We start from the raw sequence: 26,253 nt of genomic DNA, 5'->3' as shown, positions 1-26,253 counted from the left end.
GCTGCGGCTGTAGCGGTCTAGGCTGCGGCTGTAACGGTCTAGGCTGCGGCTGTAACGGTCTAGGCTGCGGCTGTAACGGTCTAGGCTGCGGCTGTAACGGTCTAGGCTGCGGCTGTAGCGGTCTAGGCTGCGGCTGTAGCGGTCTAGGCTGCGGCTGTAACGGTCTAGGCTGCGGCTGTAGCGGTCTAGGCTGCGGCTGTAGCGGTCTAGGCTGCGGCTGTAACGGTCTAGGCTGCGGCTGTAGCGGTCTAGGCTGCGGCTGTAGCGGTCTAGGCTGCGGCTGTAGCGGTCTAGGCTGCGGCTGTAGCGGTCTAGGCTGCGGCTGTAGCGGTCTGCTGCGGCTGTAACGGTCTAGGCTGCGGCTGTAGCGGTCTAGGCTGCGGCTGTAGCTCCTGTTTTTACGGCTTGGCTGCGGCTGTACGGTCTAGGCTGCGGCTGTCAGCGGTCTCCAGGCTGCGGCTGTAACGGTCTAGGCTGCGGCTGTAGCGGTCTAGGCTGCGGCTGTAACGGTCTGGGCTGCGGCTGTAACTTCTAGGCTGCGGCTGTAGCGGTCTAGGCTGCGGCGGCTGTAGCGGTCTAGGCTGCGGCTGTAAACGGTCTCCAGGCTGCGGCTGTAACGGTCTAGGCTGCGGCTGTAACGGTCTAGGCTGCGGCTGTAGCGGTCTAGGCTGCGGCTGTAACGGTCTAGGCTGCGGCTGTAGCGGTCTAGGCTGCGGCTGTAACGGTCTAGGCTGCGGCTGTAGCGGTCTAGGCTGCGGCTGTAGCGGTCTAGGCTGCGCACTCCTGTTTTTTTTTTTACATCTTAGGCACATTTATAAATGATAGGCCTCTTCTTCAGTTTTACAGGTGAAATCTCCATGCAGCATCTGCATGCCAACCATTTGATCTCAGTCTCCCCTGCTTCTCCTTCACCAAAATCCAGACAGCTGAAACAGCTGCAAAATCTGGATCCCTACAAATCAGCTGGGCTAGACAATCTGGACTCCCTCTTCCTAAAAGTATCTGCCGCCATTGTCGCAACCACTATTACTAGTCTGTACAACCTCTCTTTCGTAGCCCCTCTTCAAAGTGGGAGACACTCTAGATCCAAACTGTTGCAGACCTATATCCATCTTGCCCTGCCTTTCTAAAGTCTTCAAATGCCAAGTGAACAAACAGATCACCGACCATCTCGATTCCCACTGTACCTCCTCTCCAATGTAGCCTACAGTGAGTGAATTATGTAGCCTACATTGAGTGAATTATGTAGCCTACAGTGAGTGAATTATGTAGGCCTACAGTGAGTGAATTATGTAGGCCTACAGTGAGTGAATTATGTAGGCCTACAGTGAGTGAATTATGTAGGCCTACAGTGAATGAATTATGTAGGCCTACAGTGAGTGAATTATGTAGGCCTACAGTGAGTGAATTATGTAGCCTACAGTGAGTGAATTATCTAGGCCTACAGTGAGTGAATTATAGAGCAGATTTTAACAAACTGTAGCCTACCTCTGTTTTGCTTCTTTTTATTTTTCTTTGTGGCGCGTGCTGTTGTGTTCTCACATGCGGAAAACTATCTGACTCATAAGAAACGAGGTGGACTTTTTCCACAAAATGTAGAAAGTGTCAATGGGTCTGAATACATTCTGAAGGCACTGTATATAGTAATATATGTATACGTGTAAGTCTAATGTCTAGGTTCATGTTTTCGTAATGTGTCGGACCTCAGGAAGACTAGTTGTCGCCCTTGGCTTCGGCTAATCGAGATCCCCATAAAATCTAAATGCAAACAATGTCAGGTAAATCCTCGACACAAAATTGTGTTGAAATAAAAGGCATTTAACGTAATAGTGGTTAGAGCGTTGGACTAGTAACCGGAAGGTTGCAAGTTCAAACCCCCGAGCTGACAAGGTACAAAGCTGTCGTTCTGCCCCTGAACAGGCAGTTAACCCACTGTTCCTAGGCTGTCATTGAAAATAAGAATTTGTTCTTAACTGACTTGCCTGGTTAAATAAAGGTAAAATAAAAAAAATAAGATAGTAATATTACTTTTCATGCAAAGTAACATTGTAGCGCATTGATTTTTGTTAAATATAACATGTCATATCCCAACACTGATCATACATGCATGAACGCACATATAATTAATACATGAATCTGTGTGTGTGTGTGTTTGTACATTATGTATTGGTGAAGAGAGGTGTGTGTGTGTGTGTTTGCACATAATGCGTTGGTGAAGAGAGGTGTGTGTGTGTGTTTGTACATTATGTATTGGTGAAGAGAGGTGTGTGTTTGTACATTATGTATTGGTGAAGAGAGGTGTGTGTGTGTGTTTGTACATAATGCGTTGGTGAAGAGAGGTGTGTGTTTGTACATAATGCGTTGGTGAAGAGAGGTGTGTGTGTGTGTGTTTGTACATTATGTATTGGTGAAGAGAGGTGTGTGTGTGTGTGTGTTTGTACATAATGCGTTGGTGAAGAGAGGTGTGTGTGTGTGTTTGTACATTATGTATTGGTGAAGAGAGGTGTGTGTGTTTGCACATAATGCGTTGGTGAAGAGAGGTGTGTGTGTGTGTGTGTGTTTGTACATAATGCGTTGGTGAAGAGAGGTGTGTGTGTGTGTGTGTGTTTGTACATAATGCGTTGGTGAAGAGAGGTGTGTGTGTGTGTGTGTGTGTGTGTTTGTACATAATGCGTTGGTGAAGAGAGGTGTGTGTGTGTGTGTTTGTACATAATGCGTTGGTACATTATGTATTGTTGAAGAGAGGTGTGTGTGTGTGTTTGTACATAATGCGTTGGTGAAGAGAGGTGTGTGTGTGTGTTTGTACATAATGCGTTGGTGAAGAGAGGTGTGTGTGTGTTTGTACATTATGTATTGGTGAAGAGAGGTGTGTGTGTGTGTTTGTACATAATGCGTTGGTGAAGAGAGGTGTGTGTGTGTGTGTTTGTACATTATGTATTGGTGAAGAGAGGTGTGTGTATCTGCGTGCATGCCTTGTGTGTTTGAGAGGTGAGGGCAAGTGAAGGCCAATGGATGCAGCCTAATGAGAAGACAGCTAATGAATAGAGAGGAGCGGAGGGCAAGAGGGTGACAGGACACACACGCCTGCACACATGCACAGATGAATTGCAGGCTTGTCCCGAAACCATCCTGTCAGCAGTGTCGGAGCTCAGAAGAGATGGTGCTAGCTACCCCCTTCTCCTTTTCTCTCCTCCTCTCGCCTCTCCTTTTCTCAAATTGTCTCTGCTCTCCTTTTCTCTCTCATCTGGGGTCAGTGCCTGCAGACAGCAGCTGTCAATTAAAGGGTAGAATCGGGGTTATCCTAGGGGCGGTGTGCGTGTGCGTCTCTGTGATCGGCTACTCTGCCTCCAAACCCGACTAGAGGCTCTACATCAGTGTGTGCGTATTTGTGATCGCCTACTCTGCCTCCGAACCCAACTAGAGGCTCTACATCAGTGTGTTTGTGCGTGTGTGTATGCTTTTGGTCATAACAATATATCTATAACCTACAATATATCTATAACCTGTAAGATAATATGACAATATTACCCCTATGAGTGTGTGTGCGTATTTAGCTACATATTGTGAAGTACCTATATAAAATGTGCCGGTGAATCAATGCATACCTCTACTTGGTGTGTACATGTGGGTTTCTCTGTGTAGACAGACATGCTTTCTGCCATATGAAGGACCATATTTCACTGAGTGGCGGTGTTGGGTGTCTAATCCATCTCCGTCTCAAACCAATCACAGACCCTTTGGCTCTGTGCCAGCTAGGAACTTCTGTATGGAACCAACTGAAGGCTGTTTCCTAGAGGTTTAACAGAGAGAGTGTGTGAGAGGTAGGACTGAGCTCAGTTCTGGTGACTTTTTAAAAGGATAAAAAAAAAAAAACATATTGGTATAATTATTTGAACATATTGGACCAGGCATATAGCCATTGCATGGTCCATATTATCAGTATGCTATTAGCAATAAGCATTATAGAAAGACTGAAGCATGGGGTCACCTATCTGCATTTACCCTATTGGGTTGGCTAATAATTAGTGGAGTCCTGCATTAGGTCGGATTCCCACGGTTTCCCACAGCTGAGACTGTGGGAATCTGTGAGATTCCGTTCTGTGAGCGGCTCATTTTACGTTATTTGAAAACAAAATAATCTCCAAAATATTTAAGGGGCATTGCACTAATAATGGTGCTGACTAGGAACATGTTCCCGCTGTTCTTAACTAAAACAATGTAACTAATAATGGCACTGAATAGGGAGACTTTCTTGCTGTTGTTAGTGCCAGTCTGCACGTTCAAACTAAAACAATGTAACTAATAATGGCACTGAATAGGGAGACTTTCCTGCTGTTGTTAGTGCCAGTCTGCACGTTCAAACTAAAACAATGTTTCTAATAATGGCACTGAATAGGGAGACTTTCCTGCTGTTGTTAGTGCCAGTCTGCATGTTCAAACTAAAACAATGTAACTAATAATGGCACTGAATAGGGAGACTTTCCCGCTGTTGTTAGTGCCAGTCTGCACGTTCAAACTAAAACAATGTAACTAATAATGGCATCTTTATGCTTTTATTAATAAAATAATGATTAAAAATACTCTTTCAAAATGCTAATGTTTATTTCGTTATGATCCATAATGAGTTACTATGGGAATAAATATCACCGAATTACAGAAATATATGTAATTATTGGCGGAGAGTCATGTCATATTCTTCGATGTACTGTAGGCCTGTCAATTTGAATTGAATGTAGGAGAATATAACACACTAGATCTGGTTTAGATAATACAATGAAAAAAAACATACGTTTTTAATTTTTATTGTTGTATCATCATCTTTAAAATGAACAAGATAAAAAACAAACATTCAGATAGGATGATGGGGACAATTTCAGTGAAAAATATAAGAGGGCAACAGTACTTGTGCAAAGTTTCAGAATGATAACTTTCAAAATGAGTGTGCTACATGACATTTATCATGAAGTCACCCAGGTGTCCCACACAAGTAGCCCAAATGTACCCAAGTGGCCAAATTGGTGAAGGTATACATTTTGAAACAAATAACTATATACAAAATGCCAAAATGTTATTCTAACACCCCCCCCCCCCAAAGAATTTAGAAAAAAATACGGGAAAAAAATATAAAGAAAAAAATATATACATTTACAAAATAACATGGGTAACTATTTACACACTTTCAATATTTGGAAGACCCTCAGTCCTCTATCAAATCAAATGTATTTATATAGCCCTTCGTACATCAGCTAATATCTCAAAGTGCTGTACAGAAATCCAGCCTAAAACACCAAACAGCAAGCAATGCAGGTGTAGAAGCACGGTGGCTAGGAAAATCTCCCTAGGAAGGCCAAAACCTACGAAGAAACCTAGAGAGGAACCAGGCTATGAGGGGTGGCCAGTCCTCTTCTGGCTGTGCCGGGTGGAGATTATAACAGAACATGGCCGAGATTTTCAAACGTTCATAGATGACCAGCAGTGTCAAATAATAATAATAATAATAATCACATAATCACTAAACAGTAGTAGGATGCAACGGGACAGCACCTCAAGAGTAAATATGAACAGTTTAGCGTTCCATAGCCGCAGGCAGAACAGTTGAAATTGGAACAGCAGCAAGGCCAGGTGGACTGGGGACAGCAAGGAGTCATCATTCCAGGTAGTCCTGACACATGGTCCTAGGGCTCAGGTCCCCCTCCAAGAGAAAGAGAGAATTATAGAGAGCATACTTAAATTCACACAGGACACCGGATAAGACAGAAGAAGTACTCCAGATATAACAAACTGACCCTAGCCCCCCGACACATAAACTACTGCAGCATAAATGCTGGAGGCTGAGACAGGAGGGGTCATGAGACCCCCAGACAGGGCCAAACAGGAAGGATATAACATCACCCACTTTGCCAATGCTCTACACAATATTGTGCTACTGAGGTATAATAAACATATATATATTATATATATATATATATATATATAGTACATATGAGGTATAATAAACATAATATATATATATATATATATATACATATGAGTACAGGGAACATAAGGTTGAATATATTATTATAGACCTCCTACATCTACTGTCTCTTTTACATTATGACATTTCAGCTAGATCTGTCTCTATTATATTATGACAGACCAGCTAGATCTACTGTCTTTATTATATTACAACAGACCAGCTGTATCTACTGTCTCCATTTCACTTTGGCCATTGTTGTGGGCCTGCCCTCCCCTCAACAGCCTCAAATAGGCTATTTCATTTCACAAATAATATTTTATATTATTAATTTCAAACAACCGCATTAGCATGAGAAGAACTTACCAGTCCAAAACGGTGACATTGTTCCTCTTCTGCAGGCACCGTTACAGATTATACACAGTGGCTACAACGGTGTCCTCTCCGTTCAAAAAATATTCCTCCACTTGGGAATCGCTAAATGAATCGTCCTACAACAATCTCTGTCTCACTTTTCCGATCAATATCTTCTAAAATTGTGTGTACATCTGTATATCTAGACTTAGATTTAGCTTACCCTGACTTAGTCGCCATACTGATTGATATATAAACAGCTGAATCTGCGCGTTTACCAAAACAACGCTGTGCGTAAAATGCGTAGCTCCTTCCGGAATAAAACTTTAATAGCGAATGACTCTCTTTACGCTGGAGTTTACGACATGGGTTGGTCTTCCAACACACAACCATTGCATATTGCCACTTACCTCAGCTCATTGGCTATTTACCCAGCTAGATTTCAAGACGATCAGTGGTCATTGGGTTAAAATACAGTCAGTCAATGAAACAGTGGGCAAATCATTGGTGCACAGTGATGTCATTACTTGTTGTTTTCAAATCGGTTTCTTTCGGTTAATATGCCCCGCGAAATGGCCCATCAGGTTTGATTGTGTTACAAACAAACCAGTTGATTGCAATGAAACCAAACATGACTGGAAAAGTCACGTTCTGTGTGGGTTATTTACCTGGAATGTGTTGTCGAAAATGGAATGAGACGGAATTCATGACACAAGCGGTTCACAAAATGTTTGTGTTAAACAAAAGATAATTCATTGTGTAACAAGGAGCATTGTGATTGCAAACAGACAAAGATCGTCAAAGGTAAACTATTAATTTTAATGCAGTTTGTGATTTTGCTACGCCTGTGCTGGTTGAATTTCTTTTTTTTTATGGGGATCTATACTCAGATAATCGCATCGTATTCTTTCGCAGTAAATCCTTTTTTAAATCTGACTACGCAGTTGGATTAGCAAGATTCTAGGCTTTTGATACATGTGAGACATTTGTATTTTCATGAATGTTTAATATGACTATTTATGTAGTGATCACCGTATGTTGTGGAATTTCAGCCTGCTACCGGGTTCCGAGGTTAAACAAAGCGATTATTATTATTATTAATAAATTAATTTAGAATTAGATATTCTCACAGATCCTAATGGAAAATTCCCCTTAGATATTCATTTAGAATCCTCCAATCCTCTAAATGTAATTATTGTCACGTCATTGAAAAAAATATTTTAAAAATATACTGTGGGCCCACCATAGGCGAAATGAGTATTGGTTACACTACATTTAGGGTGTGGAAATGTTATGCCCCTTAGATATTAATTTAGAATCCTCTTATGCTGTAGCCTACTCTCGACCATCATGTTGTACAGTGCCATATTTTCCATTCCATCCTTACGGAAACCCTGAGGGTTTCGTTTTTCTCGGAATAGAAACACCATAATATTAATCAAATGAATTAAGCCACATTTCTAAAGATCAATCCCATGTATTGTATTATGTTATTAAAAGGTTAAAAGGTTTTAAATTCTCTAGTAATGCCAATATGGGAGACTATCAAATGCGTCTCAAAGATGCCCTCTGGTGGTCAAACTAGCACTAACTTGCATTAACATAAAAAATGGCTGACAATTAAATAACGTGCCATAGAATTCTGCAGCAGCCCACAAGGTGTGCTGTGGTTTGACACAACTTTTAAAGGAGGAACCACTGTAGGCCCAACACTGCTAATTGCTGTTTATTATCTATGCATAGTCACTTTACCCCTACATACATGTACATATTACCTTGACTAACCTGTACCGCCGCACTGTGACTTGGTACTGGTCCCCCCTGTGTATATAGCCATTTTATTGTTACTTTTTTAACTTTAGTTTATTTAGTAAATATTTTCATAATTCTTATTTTTCTTACCTGCATTGGTTAAGTAAGCATTTCACTGTAAGGTCTACACCGGTTGTGTTTGGTGCGTGTGACAAATAACATTTTATGAATGTAACCTATTTCTGCAGCCTATATTCAATTCTGGGAAATCCCTCCCTATGGCACTCGTAACTTGAATGTGCCTCGAGAGGAATATTTATCTCGCATAGAAAACAACAAGCCGACTTAGTATATAGATCAAGTATTGGTGCCGGACATTTTCCGTATGCACAAAAAGCTTATTTCTGTCAAAGTTGTTGCACAAATTTGTTTAAATCAAATCAAATCAAATGTATTTATATAGCCCTTCGTACATCAGCTGATATCTCAAAGTGCTGTACAGAAACCCAGCCTAAAACCCCAAACAGCAAGCAATGCAGGTGTAGAAGCACATTCCTGTTAGTGAGCATTTCTCCTTTGCCAAGATAATCCATCCACCTGACAAATGTGGCATATCAAGAAGCTGATTTAAACAGCATAGTCATTACACAGGTGCACCTTGTGCTAGTGACAATAAAAGGCCACTCTAAAATGTGCAGTTTTGTTACACACCTCAATGACACAGATGTTTCAAGTTTTGAGGGAGTGTGTAATTGGCATGCTGACTGCAGGAATGTCCACCAGAGTTGTTGGCAGAACATTTGATGTTAATTTATATACCATAAGCTGCCACTAGTGTCGTTTTAGAGAATTTGGCAGTGTGTCCAACTGGCCACACAACCACAGACCATGTGTAACCACGCCAGCCCAGGACCTCCACATCCGGCTTCTTCACCACAGACCACGTGTAACCACACCAGCCCAGGACCTCCACATCCGGCTTCTTCACCACAGACCACTTGTAACCACGCCAGCCCAGGACCTCCACATCCGGCTTCTTCACCACAGACCACGTGTAACCACACCAGCCCAGGACCTCCACATCCGGCTTCTGTCCACCACAGACCATCCGGCTTCTTCACCACAGACCACTTGTAACCACGCCAACCCAGGACCTCCACATCCGGCTTCTTCACCACAGACCACTTGTAACCACGCCAGCCCAGGACCTCCACATCCGGCTTCTTCACCACAGACCACGTGTAACCACGCCAGCCCAGGACCTCCACATCCGGCTTCTTCACCACAGACCACGTGTAACCACGCCAGCCCAGGACCTCCACATCCGGCTTCTTCACCACAGACCACGTGTAACCACGCCAACCCAGGACCTCCACATCCGGCTTCTTCACCACAGACCACGTGTAACCACGCCAGCCCAGGACCTCCACATCCGGCTTCTTCACCACAGACCACTTGTAACCACGCCAGCCCAGGACCTCCACATCCGGCTTCTTCACCACAGACCACGTGTAACCACGCCAGCCCAGGACCTCCACATCCGGCTTTTTCACCACAGACCACGTGTAACCACGCCAGCCCAGGACCTCCACATCCGGCTTCTTCACCACAGACCACTTGTAACCACGCCAGCCCAGGACCTCCACATCCGGCTTCTTCACCACAGACCACGTGTAACCACGCCAGCCCAGGACCTCCACATCCGGCTTCTTCACCACAGACCACGTGTAACCACGCCAGCCCAGGACCTCCACATCCGGCTTCTTCACCAGAGACCACGTGTAACCACGCCAGCCCAGGACCTCCACATCCGGCTTCTTCACCAGAGACCACGTGTAACCACGCCAGCCCAGGACCTCCACATCTGGCTTCTTCACCACAGACCACGTGTAACCACGCCAGCCCAGGACCTCCACATCCGGCTTCTTCACCACAGACCACGTGTAACCACGCCAGCCCAGGACCTCCACATCCGGCTTCTTCACCACAGACCACGTGTAACCACGCCAGCCCAGGACCTCCACATCCGGCTTCTTCACCACAGACCACTTGTAACCACGCCAGCCCAGGACCTCCACATCCGGCTTCTTCACCACAGACCACGTGTAACCACGCCAGCCCAGGACCTCCACATCCGGCTTCTTCACCACAGACCACGTGTAACCACGCCAGCCCAGGACCTCCACATCCGGCTTCTTCACCACAGACCACTTGTAACCACGCCAGCCCAGGACCTCCACATCCGGCTTCTTCACCACAGACCACGTGTAACCACGCCAGCCCAGGACCTCCACATCCGGCTTCTTCACCACAGACCATCGTGTAACCACGCCACGCCCAGGACCTCCACATCCGGCTTCTTCACCACAGACCACGTGTAACCACGCCAGCCCAGGACCTCCACATCCGGCTTCTTCACCACAGACCACGTGTAACCACGCCAGCCCAGGACCTCCACATCCGGCTTCTTCACCACAGACCACGTGTAACCACGCCAGCCCAGGACCTCCACATCCGGCTTCTTCACCACAGACCACTTGTAACCACGCCAGCCCAGGACCTCCACTTCCGGCTTCTTCACGAACAGACCACGTGTAACCACGCCAGCCCAGGACCTCCACATCCGGCTTCTTCACCACAGACCACGTGTAACCACGCCAGCCCAGGACCTCCACATCCGGCTTCTTCACCACAGACCACTTGTAACCACGCCAGCCCAGGACCTCCACATCCGGCTTCTTCACCACAGACCACGTGTAACCACGCCAGCCCAGGACCTCCACATCCGGCTTCTTCACCACAGACCACGTGTAACCACGCCAGCCCAGGACCTCCACATCCGGCTTCTTCACCACAGACCACTTGTAACCACGCCAGCCCAGGACCTCCACATCCGGCTTCTTCACCACAGACCACGTGTAACCACGCCAGCCCAGGACCACCACATCCGGCTTCTTCACCACAGACCACGTGTAACCACGCCAGCCCAGGACCTCCACATCCGGCTTCTTCACCACAGACCACGTGTAACCACGCCAGCCCAGGACCACCACATCCGGCTTCTTCACCACAGACCACGTGTAACCACGCCAGCCCAGGACCTTCACATCAGGCTTCTTCACCTGTGGGATCATCTGACACCAGCCACCTGGAGAGCTGAGTTTGCACAACTGAAGAATTTCTGCCCAAACTATCAGAAACCGTTTCAGGGAAGCTCATCTGCGTGCTCATCGTCCTCACCAGTGTCTTGACCTGACTGCGGTTCAGCGTCCATCACCGACTTCAGTGAGTAAATGCTCACCCCTGATGGCCACTGGCACGCTGGGAAAAGTGTGCTCTTCACTGTACCGGGTAAATAGCAGACAGTGTGTTTGGCGTCGTTTGAACGAACGGTTTGCTGATGTCAATGTTGTGAACAAAGTGCCCCATGGTGGCGGTGGGGTTATGGTATGGACAGGTATTTTATTGATGGCAATTTAAATGCGTAGATGTACCGTGACGAGATCCTGAGGCCCATTGTCGTGCCCATCATCAGCTCATGTTTCAGCATGATAATGCATGGCCCCATGTCGCAAGGATCTGTACACAATTCTTGGAAGCTGAAAATGTCCCAGTTCTTCCATATTCTGCATACTCAACATTGAGTTTGTTTGGTATGCTCTGGATTGATGTGTACGACAGCGTGTTCCAGTTCCCGCCATTTTCCAGCAACTTCACACAGACATTGAAGAGGAGTGGAACAACATTCTACAGGCCACAATCAACAGCCTGATGAAACTCTATGCGAAGGAGATGTCGCGCTGCAGTTGGCAAATGGTGGTCACACCAGATAGCGACTGGTTTTCTGATCTAATGATCTAACTCATTTCCTTATATGAACTGTAACTCAGTAAAATCTTAGAAATTGTTGCATGTTGTGCTTATATTTTGTTCAGTATACTATGGGGTTGTCAGATTTTTCTGTTCATTACTTGTTTTGATTCCAGAGGGAAAGTAAATGTGGACTGTTCCAGCATCTTCCAAGTGTGCCTCGGCAGAAATATTTTTTTGTGTTCCATATATACATTTTTTACTCTGTTGTATGCTCGTGCACGTTGCATGTGTTTTGACTATACTGTCCAGTGTAGCGAAGCTAACTTTCACCATAGCTATGTCTGTGTACTATGTAATGCATCTTAACCTCCAGGCTCTGATCAGACCCTACACCCAAACAAGGGCACTGCGTTCATCCACCTCTGGCCTGCTCGCCTCCCTACCACTGAGGAAGTACAGTTCCCGCGCAGCCCAGTCAAAACTGTTCGCTGCTCTGGCCCCCCAATGGTGGAACAAACTCCCTCACGACGCCAGGACAGCGGAGTCAATCACCACCTTCCGGAGACACCTGAAACCCCACCTCTTTCAGGAATACCTAGGATAGGATAAAGTAATCCTTCTCACCCCCCTTAAAAGATTTAGATGCACTATTGTAAAGTGGCTGTTCCACTGGATGTCTTAAGGTGAACGCACCAATTTGTAAGTCGCTCTGGATAAGAGCGTCTGCTAAATGACTTAAATGTAAATGTAAACCCTTTCAAATCCATCCACCCCAAAAATGCATTAACCCTTTGAGGTCCTTCCCTCACACTCTGGTGTCAAGGGACTGCATGTTGTGTCTTACTATAAGTGTCTGAGTCAAATTCTGATTTAAGGAGACTTGCTTGACTGGGTTGAATATGGTCCCTCTTGTCACTTTGGTTTACAGGCTTTAGGACTAGGGGATATGTCTTGTGTGTGTGTAGACAAAACCGACCGACCGACCAGACGGGAGACAGTCCAAGGCCATTAGCGAATAAATATACCTGTTTCAGTGGACATGTGGACACACACACACACACACACACACACACACTTCTCCCCATCCTTCTCCAGATGCACATTGCTAGTGAGTCATGGAAGGTTTCCGTAAAGCAGCTTTCTCTCCTTGAGGGGGCTTTGTTAACCAAATTGATACCCCAAATTCTTCCCGCTGTGAGATAGAAACTTTTGGATAGATTAAGCGATAGAAAAGGAGAGAGGGGGGGGGGGGGGGGGGGGGGGGTAGAGAGGAGTGAGGATAATGATGTGTCGATTTACTGTCCTTGTCTACTGTAGCGCTTGGTAAGGGATGGATTTGAGGGAGGGGAAGAGAGGGAGGGAGAAGAGAGAGAGGGGGAGAGAGGGGGGGTGATAGGCAAGGAAGGGGCAGAGAGGGAGAGCGAGGGGGCAGAGAGAGGGGAAGAGAGGGGCAGAGAGAGAGAGGGGCAGAGGGAGAGAGAGAGAGGGGCAGAGGGAGAGAGAGAGAGGGAGGGAGAAGAGAGAAGAGAGAGAGGGGGAGGGGGGTGAGAGGCAAGGAAGGGGCAGAGAGGGAGAGCGAGGGGGCAGAGAGGGAGAGCGAGGGGGCAGAGAGAGGGGAGAGGGGCAGAGAGAGAGAGGGAAGAGAGGGGCAGAGAGAGAGGGAGAGAGAGAGAGGGGCAGAGGGAGAGAGAGAGAGGGGCAGAGGGAGAGAGGGGCAGAGGGAGAGAGAGAGAGGGGCAGAGGGAGAGAGGGGCAGAGGGAGGGAGAGAAAGGGGCAGAGAGCGAGAAGAAAAAAGTAGAAAAGGGAGAATAAAGGGATATCGACGCAACGCAAGCCATGCTGCATCAATCTCGACAGATGTAGAGAGGAAGAGTTATCTGTTCTCTTCTGGATCAATCAGATGATGCAGTGATACGATTTTAGATTACACCACCATTTACACACTCGCTCTGTGTGTGCGCAAGTGCGTGTTGTCAGTGTTAAACACACACTGATGACACCTTCAATTCTAGCCTTCCTCGGGTAGCAACCTCTTAGGCCTCATAGCGTGTTGCGCGCACACAAACACACTCACACTGTCAAGGGTGTGTCATGACTGATTTGAGAGAGGCTGATTTGATATGAGTAGTGAGGTTTGTGACCTCTACCCTCTAGGCTGAATGTTTTAATGTGTCAGTGGTTCAGCTTGCAACCCAAGTAGCAGGTTGGAATTAGACCCCTGACTGAGTGGATTGGAGAATCAGTTGAGGAGACGCACAGACACACGCACACAGTACTTTGACATGCAGATACACACACAACTGACCCCAAAACATTGTCCCTTTCCTTTGTCTTTCTGTCACACAACCTTTGGTTATGCTGATGCGGTTAGCTTATATATACAAAAATATTAGACACTGTTAAATCACTGCTACAACTCATCTAACCTCTCTCTCTCCCTCCTCTCTTTCTCTAACTCTCCCCCTCCCTCCCTCCCTCCCCTCTCTCTCTCCCCCTCGCTCTCTCCATCCCTCCCCTTCTCTCTCCCCCCTTCTCTCTCTCCCCTCCCCCTCCCTCCTTCCTTCCCTCCCCCTCCCTCCTTCCTTCCCTTCCCCCTCCCTCCTTCCCTCCCTCCCTTCCCCTCTTGTGTCCCTCCCTCCACCCCCTCTTCTCTCTCAACTTTTCTCTGAAATTAAATGAACAAAGAACAGTAAACGTTACACTCACAAAAGTTTGAAAGGAGTAGAGGTTTCAAATGTCATTATTGCAATGATGTACAAGTAGTTAAAGTACAAAAGGGTTGTATTTACAATGGTGTTTGTTCTTCAGCAGTTGCAAATCTGGCTGCTGTGCTGGAACACTGTGGTATTTCACCCAATAGATTTGATTTCAAATTCTTTGTGGGTCTGTGAAATTTGAGGGAAATATATCTGTCTAGTGTGGTCATACATTTGGCAGGAGGTCAGGAAGTGCAGCTCAGTTTCCACTTCATCTTCTCTTAAGAGCCAGGTATGCCTACGGCGGTCTCTCTCAATAGCAAGGCTATGCTCACTGATTCTCTACATAGTCAAAGCTTTCCTCAATTTTGGGCCAGGCACAGTGGTCAGGTATTCTGCCACCGTGTACTCTCTGTTTATGAACAAATAGAATTCCAGTTTGCTCTGTTATTTGGTTAATTCTTTCCAATGTGTAATTTTTTTCAAACTCTTCTCGCTCCTCTCTCTCGCTCCCCTCTCTCTTGCTCCCCTCTCTCTGCCCCTCTTGCTCCCACTCTCGCGCTCTCCACTGCTCTCTCTCTCCCTCTCCCCCCTGCTCTCTCTCTCTCTCTCTCTCTCTCGCTCTCTCCCCCTTCTCTCTCTCTCCCCCTGCTCTCTCTCTCTCTCTCTCTCTCTCCCCCCCCTGCTCTCTCTCTCTCTCTCTCTCCCCCCCTGCTCTCTCTCCCCCGCTCTTTCTCTCCCCCGCTCTCTATCTCTCCCACGCTCACTCTCCTGCTCTCTTTCTCTCAGCCTCTCCAGATCGATGACAACTTTTGCGGCCAGGACTTTAACCAGCCGCTGGGTGGGACCAGCACCATAGAAGGAATACCGCTCTTCATCGACAAGGAGGACGGCATGACCTCGGTGGCCGCTTACGATTACCACGGCAACACCGTGGCCTTCACAGGCACACGCAACGGCAGAATGAAGAAGGTAAGAAATAAGAGATCTATAGTTTTTTTTCAGGCAATGAAGAATGCATGCTGTTGGAGCTGGGTTTTTGTTCATGTCACTTTGTTTCGCCCCTGCGTTATTGTGGACGGTGCTGCTGACTTGTGTGTGGACCTGGCCTACTATCTGGACTGCAGATGGAAAGGGATGTACATCTCAAGTCTACTGCATTAGCCTATGCTCTGTGGACCTTCAGGCATTCCCACAGTCTTAGCACATTCATTTTTGTAAACAGGAAGTTGCCCCACTGGTTAGGTATTATCAAAATTCTGATTCTGCCTAACTTTTATGGCTGTGTCCTATGGTTTACACACTGTAAAAAGGCTGTCCTGCTCCTCTTCTCTCTTCCTAACTCCCCCTCACAGTCCCTTCAGTTTGGCTGCTCAGCCTACCTTAGTCATCCCTTACCCATCATAGCCTTGCCATTCCCAACCATTCAGAGGGTTTGGAAATGCGTATCTGGACACTGCACCCGCCCGCCCACTCAGGTCAGAGTCTTATCGTCGTCCGTAGGGAGAAGACGCATCTTTCTGAGGACTTTTTATTGTCAACGGTAACACGAAGGTCTGAATGTTGTGCGTGCATCTAAATAACCACAACAAGATTCCAAGTCAACGGTAACACGAAGGTCTGAATGTTGTGCATCTAAATAACCACAACAAGATTCCAAGTCAACGGTAACACGAAGGTCTGAATGTTGTGCGTGTATCTAAATAACCACAACAAGATTCCAAGTCAACGGTAACACGAAGGTCTGAATGTTGTGCATCTAAATAACCACAACAAGATTCCAAGTCAACGGTAACACGAAGGTCTGAACGTTGTGCGTGCATCTAAATAACCACAACAAGATTCCAAGTCAACGGTAACACGAAGGTCTGAATGTTGTGCATCTAAATAACCACAACAAGATTCCAAGTCAACGGTAACACGAAGGTCTGAATGTTGTGCGTGCATCTAAATAACCACAACAAGATTCCAAGTCAACGGTAACACGAAGGTCTGAATGTTGTGCGTGCATCTAAATAACCACAACAAGATTCCAAGTCAACGGTAACACGAAGGTCTGAATGTTGTGCGTGCATCTAAATAACCACATTCCAAGTCAATGGTAACAAGATTGCATCAAATAACACAACAAGATTCCAAGTCAACGAAACACTGAATCTGAATGTTGTGCGTGCATCTAAATAACCACAACAAGATTCCAAGTCAACGGTAACACGAAGGTCTGAATGTTGTGCGTGCATCTAAATAACCACAACAAGATTCCAAGTCAATGGTAACACGAAGGTCTGAATGTTGTGCGTGCATCTAAATAACCACAACAAGATTCCAAGTCAACTGTAACACGAAGGTCTGAATGTTGTGCATCTAAATAACCACAACAAGATTCCAAGTCAACAATAACACGAAGGTCTGAATGTTGTGCGTGTATCTAAATAACCACAACAAGATTCCAAGTCAACGGTAACACGAAGGTCTGAATGTTGTGCGTGTATCCAAATAACCACAACAAGATTCCAAGTCATTTGGATTATCAAACTCCATATAAACATCTTCAAAGGAAACAGATGTGTGTATGTGTGTGTGTGTGTGTGTGTTTGTGGTGAATATTAAGAGTACAGTGAGGGGCCTCAACATCATGTTCTAACCAGACAGCACTATAGAGGGAGGAACCAAACCAGTCCGTTAGAAGTATATAGCGGGTGGGAGCATTCACAGCCAACTGCTCAGACTGGTGAGGGCATTCACAGCCGACTGCTCAGACTGGTGAGGGCATTCACAGCCGACTGCTCAGACTGGTGAGGGCATTCACAGCCGACTGCTCAGACTGGTGAGGGCATTCACAGCCGACTGCTCAGACTGGTGAGGGCATTCACAGCCGACTGCTCAGACTGGTGAGGGCATACCAGCCGACCGCTCAGACTGGTGAGGGCATTCACAGCCGACTGCTCAGACTGGTGAGGGCATACCAGCCGACCGCTCAGACTGGTGAGGGCATTCACAACCGACTGCTCAGACTGGTGAGGGCATTCCAGCCGACCGCTCAGACTGGTGAGGGCATTCACAGCCGACCGCTCAGACTGGTGAGGGCATTCACAGCCGACCGCTCAGACTGGTGAGGGCATTCACAGCCGACCGCTCAGACTGGTGAGGGCATTCACAGCCGACCGCTCAGACTGGTGAGGGCATTCACAGCCGACCGCTCAGACTGGTGAGGGCATTCACAGCCGACCGCTCAGACTGGTGAGGGCATTCACAGCCGACCGCTCAGACTGGTGAGGGCATTCACAGCCGACCGCTCAGACTGGTGAGGGCATACCAGCCGACTGCTCAGACTGGTGAGGGCATACCAGCCGACTGCTCAGACTGGTGAGGGCATTCACAGCCGACTGCTCAGACTGGTGAGGGCATTCACAGCCGACTGCTCAGACTGGTGAGGGCATTCACAGCCGACTGCTCAGACTGGTGAGGGCATTCACAGCCGACTGCTCAGACTGGTGAGGGCATTCACAGCCGACTGCTCAGACTGGTGAGGGCATACCAGCCGACCGCTCAGACTGGTGAGGGCATTCATAGCCGACCGCTCAGACTGGTGAGGGCATTCACAGCCGACTGCTCAGACTGGTGAGGGCATACCAGCCGACTGCTCAGACTGGTGAGGGCATTCACAGCCGACTGCTCAGACTGGTGAGGGCATACCAGCCGACTGCTCAGACTGGTGAGGGCATACCAGCCGACTGCTCAGACTGGTGAGGGCATTCACAGCCGACTGCTCAGACTGGTGAGGGCATTCACAGCCGACCGCTCAGACTGGTGAGGGCATACCAGCCGACCGCTCAGACTGGTGAGGGCATTCACAGCCGACTGCTCAGACTGGTGAGGGCATTCACAGCCGACTGCTCAGACTGGTGAGGGCATACCAGCCGACCGCTCAGACTGGTGAGGGCATACCAGCCAACCGTTTTTACGTGCTCCTTCTAGCTGGATTTAATTACCAACTATTTTTTACATGGACTGTCATTTGTCCGGATTTAGAGACCAATAGTTTTTACACACATACTCCAAGCCCCTTCCCCTGCCTCTCACGCCAACAAAGTTGAGAGAATACGTCTTCCTCTGACAAGCGGTTTCAACTCGCTATTTGCATTTGAGGTTTGGTCCAACAGAATCGGTCATATGGACACCAAAACACATTGAAACATTATTTTACTGTAATAGGGGATAAGTTAACTTTTCTAATGATATCCTTTTTATGGCTCAACTACTCTCATTGCAAGCCGACACTACTAAAACGAGAGTAGGAATGAACATTGATCCTGGAAAATTAATGCTCAGTTTGTTGCGTGCGCATTTGGGGACCGCTTGCAGCATTTTAGACAAATACTGTTATACTAGCTGTCTAGTCTGTTTTGTGTTTTTTAAATGTGCAATAAGCATAAAACACAGTTATATAAGGGATTGGCTACACAAGCTCATTCTGAGAAATAAGGTAGGCCTCTTGATTTAACATCTGAACAAAGTGGACAGGCTAACAAGCTGTTCAAACAGTTGGAGACAGACAAAAGGGTGTGTTGATAACAGCTCAACTGTTCAACCTCGTTACCTAGCAAATAGATCCAAGCTGGCTAAACTTGAAATATAAAAGATTAGCTGACTAATCACTAGCACGTGGGCTTGAGATATTGAGAGCTGTGCTAATCTATAGCCCAATGCCTGCTACAAGAAATTAGTCATTATTAGTCAATGTGCATTATGCATGGTTCTAGTAAAACAAAAAATGTTTTGAATGCCAGATCAGAGAATATTGCAACAACAAAAAAAGCAAGTTAAACTATTTTGATAATGAAATGATTAGTGGGGCTTTATGGTCGTGGAAGACTTCTACTTAGCCCGGGTATAACTTCACAAGCGCTGAATTCATTAGATTATTGCTGACTGTTTTGAGATGTAGTGTATTTGACCTTTTAATTGTACAACAACGCTTATTTAGAGAAAACAGAAGGAAAGAAATGATTGTGAATCGGCTGTAAGTTTGAAAAAAATCAAGATGTTTTTATAGGTCATATCGCCCTGCCCTACTGTGTCTGTATGTTACCCTATTCCTTATCTAGTGACATTAGGAATAAAGAATAGATTTGCCCTCATAGATACTTGGCTCTTATAGCCGTTGGTACTTATTCAAAACCTTACTACTGGAGTAGTAACCTATGAGCATCAGTCTTTTCGGCTTCTTGTTCTTACTAGGTGAGATACATTTCTTCCATTTTCTCGTACTCGTCTCTTTAACATCCCCCTGAAGACAGTGTGGTCCATCAATCAAAGCTCCATGCCCTTTGATTGGCCACTCAGACAACAGGTGTGGTCTTATAGTTTTATGGATACAGTATAAAGTCTCAGCCGATATTCATGTAATAAGGAGGAATTTCCCTTGACCACGTCCACAAATGGGGGAAAACCAGCATTCTTTCCTATTGATCCCCATTATAAAAGAGGCAACTTCGTTGTACATTTTTTGTTATACAGAAATAACAAAACATGCTAAAAAGCTGCTTTGTTGTTCAATGTAGATGTAGCCATCTAAAAAATCTCGACCTACGGTTTGCAATCCTCCCACGAAGGGAAATAGAGCTGTCGAGAAGAGCCCTGTGGCTTCAGGCTATTTGGCTTGAGAGAGTGGGAAATGTGGGGACATGGTGTCTCTTCGGGCTATTTGGCTTGAGAGAGTGGGATATGTGGGGACATGGTGTCTCTTCAGGCTATTTGGCTTGAGAGAGTGGGATATGTGGGGACATGGTGTCTCTTCAGGCTATTTGGCTTGAGAGAGTGGGATATGTGGGGACATGGTGTCTCTTCAGGGTATTTGGCATATGGGGGACATGTGTCCCAGTCTTCAGGCTATTTGGCTTGAGAGAGTGGGATATGTGGGGACATGGTGTCTCTTCAGGCTATTTGGCTTGAGAGAGTGGGATATGTGGGGACATGGTGTCTCTTCAGGGCTATTTGGCTTGAGAGAATGGGATATGTGGGGACATGCTGTCCCAGTAGGCTATTTGGCTTGAGAGAGTGGGATATGTGGGGACATGGTGTCTCTTCAGGCTATTTGGCTTGAGAGAGTGGGATATGTGGGGACATGGTGTCTCTTCGGGCTATTTGTCTCTTTCAGGCTATTTGGCTTGAGAGAGTGGGATATGTGGGGACATGGTGTCTCTTCAGGCTATTTGGCTTGAGAGAGTGGGATATGTGGGGACATGGTGTCTCTTCAGGCTATTTGGCTTGAGAGAGTGGGATATGTGGGGACATGGTGTCTCTTCAGGGTATTTGGCTTGAGAGAGTGGGATATGTGGGGACATGGTGTCTCTTCAGGGTATTTGGCTTGAGAGAGTGGGATATGTGGGGACATGGTGTCTCTTCAGGCTATTTGGCTTGAGAGAGTGGGATATGTCTCTTCAGGGGCTTGAGAGAGTGGGATATGTGGGGACATGGTGTCTCTTCAGGCTATTTGGCTTGAGAGAGTGGGATATGTGGGGACATGGTGTCCCAGTAGGCTACGTGTAGCTATGTGTGTGGAAAGCATTTAATTACAGGTAAGACATTGAACTTGTTTAGTACAGTCTGTTTGTAACTCCACTCACTACTGAGACACAAAATGGTGCCGGAGACGAAGACTGACGTTTTACATGTTCCTAACCAATTGTGTTTTTTTGTTTGTTTCTTTGTGGTGTTTGTAACTTATTTTTTAAACTTATTTTGTACATAATGTTGCTGCTACTGTCTTTTATGACCGAAAATAGCTTCTAGCCATCAGAACTCACCACAAACTGGCATAATCCTTTTTTCCCTTTAACGAGTCTGATGCGAATGATATACTGCTTTCCCGGGAACAGGCCCAGGCGCCATTTGTGTGAAGAGAAGGCGGAGAAAAAGGGGCCGGAGGGCGGTTTGCCTTCTGAGAATTCGTAGGCGATCAAATAAACAACCCACCTCCTTCCATTCTGCTAGCATTTTCTTTGGAAATAAAATAGATGACCTACGCAGAATATTAAACTACCAACAGGACATTCAGAAACGTAATATCTTATGCTTCACAGAGTCGTGGCTGAACGATGACACCATCAACATACAGCTGGCTGGTTATACGCCGTAACGGCAGGATAGAACAGCGGCGTCTGGTAAGACAAGGGGCGGCGGACTATGTATTTTTGTAAATAACCGCTGTTGCACGATATCTAAAGAAGTCTCGAGGTTTTGCTCGCCTGAGCTAGAGTATCTCATGATAAGCTAGATAGACCACACTATCTACCTAAAGAGTTTTCATCTGTATTTTTCATAGCTGTCTACATACCACCACAGACGGAAGCTGCCACTAAGACCACACTCAATGAGCTGTATTCTGCCATAAGCGAACAGGGGAACTCTCACCCAAAGGCGGCGCTCTTAGTGGCCGGGGACTTTAACTAGTTGCTCCTACCCTCTACTTTTTTGAACATTTTGTTAAAAATCGCGCAACATTTCAGCGCCCTGCTACTCATGCCAGGAATATAGTACGTTCATATGGTTAGAATGTGTGGATAGGAAACCCTTGGACGTTTTTAAAACTGGTTAAATCACGACTGTGGCTATAACATAACGTGCGTTACATCGGAAAGCGCAGGAAAACCTGATCACAGAAAATGGAAATAAATATCCTTGCGCCACTTCCAGCAATTGTTAACAGTGAGCCGAATTAGATAAGACCGAGCATTCAACTCCCACAGCATCCCCATGTTGTCTAGAGTCTTGTGAATTGAATCATCTTTGATTCTTGGTTGAACCGAAACAGGGGCACCACTTACCTCCGGTCTCCGCCCAGATCATTCTGGAAGAGCTCTCTCCTGAAATTTTTTCCAAGACGACAGCTAATGATTTTTACATCGCCTACGGATGATTTTTATCGCTTATTAACGTTTACTAATACCTAAAGTAGCATTACAAACGTATTTCGAAGTGTTTTGTGAAAGTTTATCGTCTACTTTTTGAATTTTAAAAAAATGACGTTACGTTGTGAAATCGCTGTTTTTTTCGTTTATCACACAGTCTACATATAACGATATCTTGGCTTTATATGGCCCGATTTAATCGAAATAAAGACCCAATAGTGTTTATGGGACATCTAGGAGTGCCAACAAAGAAGATGGTGAAAGGTAATGACTGTTTTCTATTTTATTGTGCGGTTTGTGTAACGCCGAAATGCTAATTATTTTGTTTACGTCCCCTGCTGTGCTTTTGTGTTGTAGTGTATTGGTGCATGCTATCAGATAATAGCTTCTCATGCTGTCGCCGAAAAGCATTTTAAAAATCTGACTTGTTGCCTGGATTCACAACGAGTGTAGCTTTAATTTGATACCCTGCATGTGTATTTTAATGAACTTTTGAGTTTTAACTAATACTATTAGCATTTAGCGTAGTGCATTTGCATTTCCAGAGCTCTAGTTGGGACGCAAGCGTCCCAAGTAGAAGCAAGAGGTTAATGCAGGGAAACTTAACTCTGGACCCCCTTTATTCCACATACAGAGACGCTTGCTCGCCCTCCATTTGGCAAGTCTGACCATATAATTATATCCTCCTGATTCCTGCTTACAAGCAAACATTTATGCAGGAAGCACCAGTGACTCGGTCTATAAAAAAGTGGTCAGATGAAGCAGATGCTAAGCTACAGGACTGTTTTGCTGTCACAGACTGGAACATGTTCCGGGATTCCTCCGATGGCATTGAGGAGTACACCACATCAATCATTGGATTCATCAATAAATGCATCGATGACGTCATCCCCACAGTGACTGTACGTACATACCCCAACCAGAAGTCATGGATTACAGGCAACATAGGCACTGAGCTAAAGGCTAGAGCAGCCGCTTTCAAGGAGTGGGATTGTAACCCGGAAGCTCAAACACACATACATCAAACAGGCAAAACATCAGTACAGGACTAAGATCGAATTGTTCTACACCGTCTCTGACGCTTGTCGGATGTGGCAGGGCTTGCAAACCATTACAGACTACAAAGGGAAGCACAGCCGGGAGCTGCCAGGGACACCAGCCTACCAGACGAGCTAAACAACACTGAAACATGCATGAGAGCACCAGCTGTTCCAGAAGACTGTGCGATCATGCTCTCCACAGCCGATGTGAGTAAGACCTTTTAAACAGGTCAACATTCACAAGGCCTCAGAGCCAGACTGATTACCAGGACGTGTACTGCGAGCATGCGCTGAACAACAGGCAAGTGTCTTCACTGACATTTTCAACCTCTTCCTGACCGAGTCTGTAATACCAACATGTTTTAAACAGACCACCATAGTCCCTGTGCCCAAGAACACTAAGGTAACCTGCCTAATTGACTACCGACTCGTAGCACTCACGTCTGTAGCTATGAAGTGCTTTTAAAGGCTGGTCATGGCTCACATCAACACCATTATCCCAGAAACACGCTGATCCTCAACACAATATTACTCCCCCTGAATCTTTGGTGATCATCCCAAGAGCGTGGTGGTTATTGTTGTTGGTGGTGTTGTGTTGGTTTTGTCTCAGTATTAGTACCTACGCTGTGTATGTTGACTGTGGATTGTGTTTGGTAAGTGTTCATGATGGTTTGTCATACACATTTGTGTTTGTGTGTGTTTATAGTCTAAGGACAGAGCTCTTGGGGTAGATAGGAGCTCATTGTAATTCACCAAGTTACCTTGTCTGTTCTTCTGAAGGCCTGTCTGTCATTGATTCACCATTATGAATGTATAATCGTGTGTCTACGTGTTTGCATTTTGAAATCTTTGTATCTGAGTGTGTGTGTTTGTGTGTTATTTAATGTGTGTGCGACGTCTCTGTGTAGAAAGAGAGAGCTAAGCTCTTATTACATACGTGTGTTTGTGTGCTTGTACATCTGTGTCAAGACAAAACAAGATAACTAGGTTTTAAGGTCATACCAAGGATACTTTTGCTATTTGATTTAGAATTTTAAGACCCATTGAAGTATCAAAAACAAATATTTAAAAAAATATTGAATACATTTTTTTATTTGGCCTAACTGCTATTAATTATCCCATAAAAACACATTGAATAACAGACATGGACCTTAGGTTTTTTTAATAAACCCAACACATATTAGTAGCCACGTCACCAAATACAATACTTTTCTCTACTAGTTCTCCATCATGCACCGTTATACTGGCATGCATATGTGCGTGTTTGCATGAGTGTTTGCGTGTGTGTGTGGGCTTGTGTGTTTCTCTGTGTGCGTGGGCTTGTGTGTTCCTCTGTGTGCGTGGGCTTGTGTGTTTCTCTGTGTGTGTGGGCTTGTGTGTTTCTCTGTGTGTGTGGGCTTGTGTGTTTCTCTGTGTGTGTGGGCTTGTGTGTTTCTCTGTGTGTGTGGGCTTGTGTGTTTCTCTGTGTGTGTGGGCTTGTGTGTTTCTCTGTGTGTGTAGGCTTGTGTGTTTCTCTGTGTGTGTAGGCTTGTGTGTTTCTCTGTGTGTGTAGGCTTGTGTGTTTCTCTGTGTGTGTAGGCTTGTGTGTTTCGCTGTGTGTGTAGGCTTGTGTGTTTCTCTGTGTGTGTGGGCTTGTGTGTTTCTCTGTGTGTGTACTGTGTTGTTCAGTTGGTAGAGCATGGAGCTTTTAGCACCATGGTTGTGACGTTGTGGATTGGATTCCCACGGGGGACCAGTAAGGAGTTGTTTGCTCTTTCTCTGTGTAAGAGCGTCTACTAAATGACTCAAATGTAAAGGTGTCATCTCCCAGATCAACTAGGCGCAACTCAGCGTACTTGGAAAGAGACGGTGAATGGAGGAGGAGATGATGATGGAGGGAGGGAGGGAGGATGAGAGAGAGAGGAGGTAGAGAGAACGACGAGGGAGAACAGTGTATTAGCAACGTGCGGTGGAAGCTCTTTTTGATGGATCTGTTGAAATGTGAATTGGGGGAAAGGCTCTGGCTTGTCCCCAAGCACACACTCTCTGTGTGTGTGTGTTTGTGTGCGTGTGTGTGTGTGTGTGTTTGTGTGCGTGTGTGTGTGTGTGTGTTTGTATGCATTAGGTTCAACCATGAATGTTAGTCTGCCAGTGTGTCATGCTTTTGTGTTTCACAATATAAGTTTAGCTTGTACATACATAAGGGAGCTGTGTGTGTGTGTGTGTGTGTGTGTGTGTGTGTGTGTGTGTGAGAGAGAGAATGTAGCTTGTACAGACATAAGGGAGCTGTTTGTGTGTTTGGGAGAGATGGAGCGAGACCGAGAGAAAGAAAGAGGTGGAAAGGGAAATAGGGAGAGATGGTAAGAAAGGCTGTTGAATGGATGGATGGATCAGTGTCTTTGGGGACCAAACTCCCTGTAGCAATTCCCTCTCCCAGCTGTAGAGAGAGAACGAAAGTGAGTGAAAGAGAGAGTTAGAGGAGGGAGGGGTAATAGAAAAGGGAGAGACAAAGTGGGTGTGCATGTTTTATGTTCTATCTGTGACCTCATTTGTCAGTCTCATGATTGTCCCATGGTCTCCACCATTTCCTTTTAACACAACCCTCTCTTTCTCTGAAGGATTCTGTTGCTAATTAGTTTAATATAAAACCTCTGTCTCCCTTTACTTCCTTCCTTCCTAACCCTAACCCTACCTACCTCTCCCCCTCCCTCCTTTCTCTCTCTCACCTTCTCCTTCCTCTCTCCTTCCT

General features: G+C 45.9%; 1 protein-coding gene across 1 annotated transcript in view; it reads left to right on the top strand.

Moving 5' to 3' along the window:
* The window catches only part of LOC115120658 (plexin-A1-like), a 409,850-nt gene that overhangs the window by 113,084 nt on the left and 270,513 nt on the right, over positions 1 to 26,253 (top strand). Inside the window, exon 3 of the mRNA XM_065003449.1 lies at positions 15,362 to 15,544. Within this exon, the coding sequence (XP_064859521.1) occupies positions 15,362 to 15,544 (183 nt within the window). The remainder of the gene's footprint in view (positions 1 to 15,361; positions 15,545 to 26,253) is intronic.

Source organism: Oncorhynchus nerka, linkage group LG2, assembly GCF_034236695.1.
Source record: "Oncorhynchus nerka isolate Pitt River linkage group LG2, Oner_Uvic_2.0, whole genome shotgun sequence".
Taxonomy (NCBI): domain Eukaryota; kingdom Metazoa; phylum Chordata; class Actinopteri; order Salmoniformes; family Salmonidae; genus Oncorhynchus; species Oncorhynchus nerka.
The sequence above is the reverse complement of the archived record's forward strand: the minus strand, read 5'-3'. Positions and strand labels throughout refer to the sequence as shown.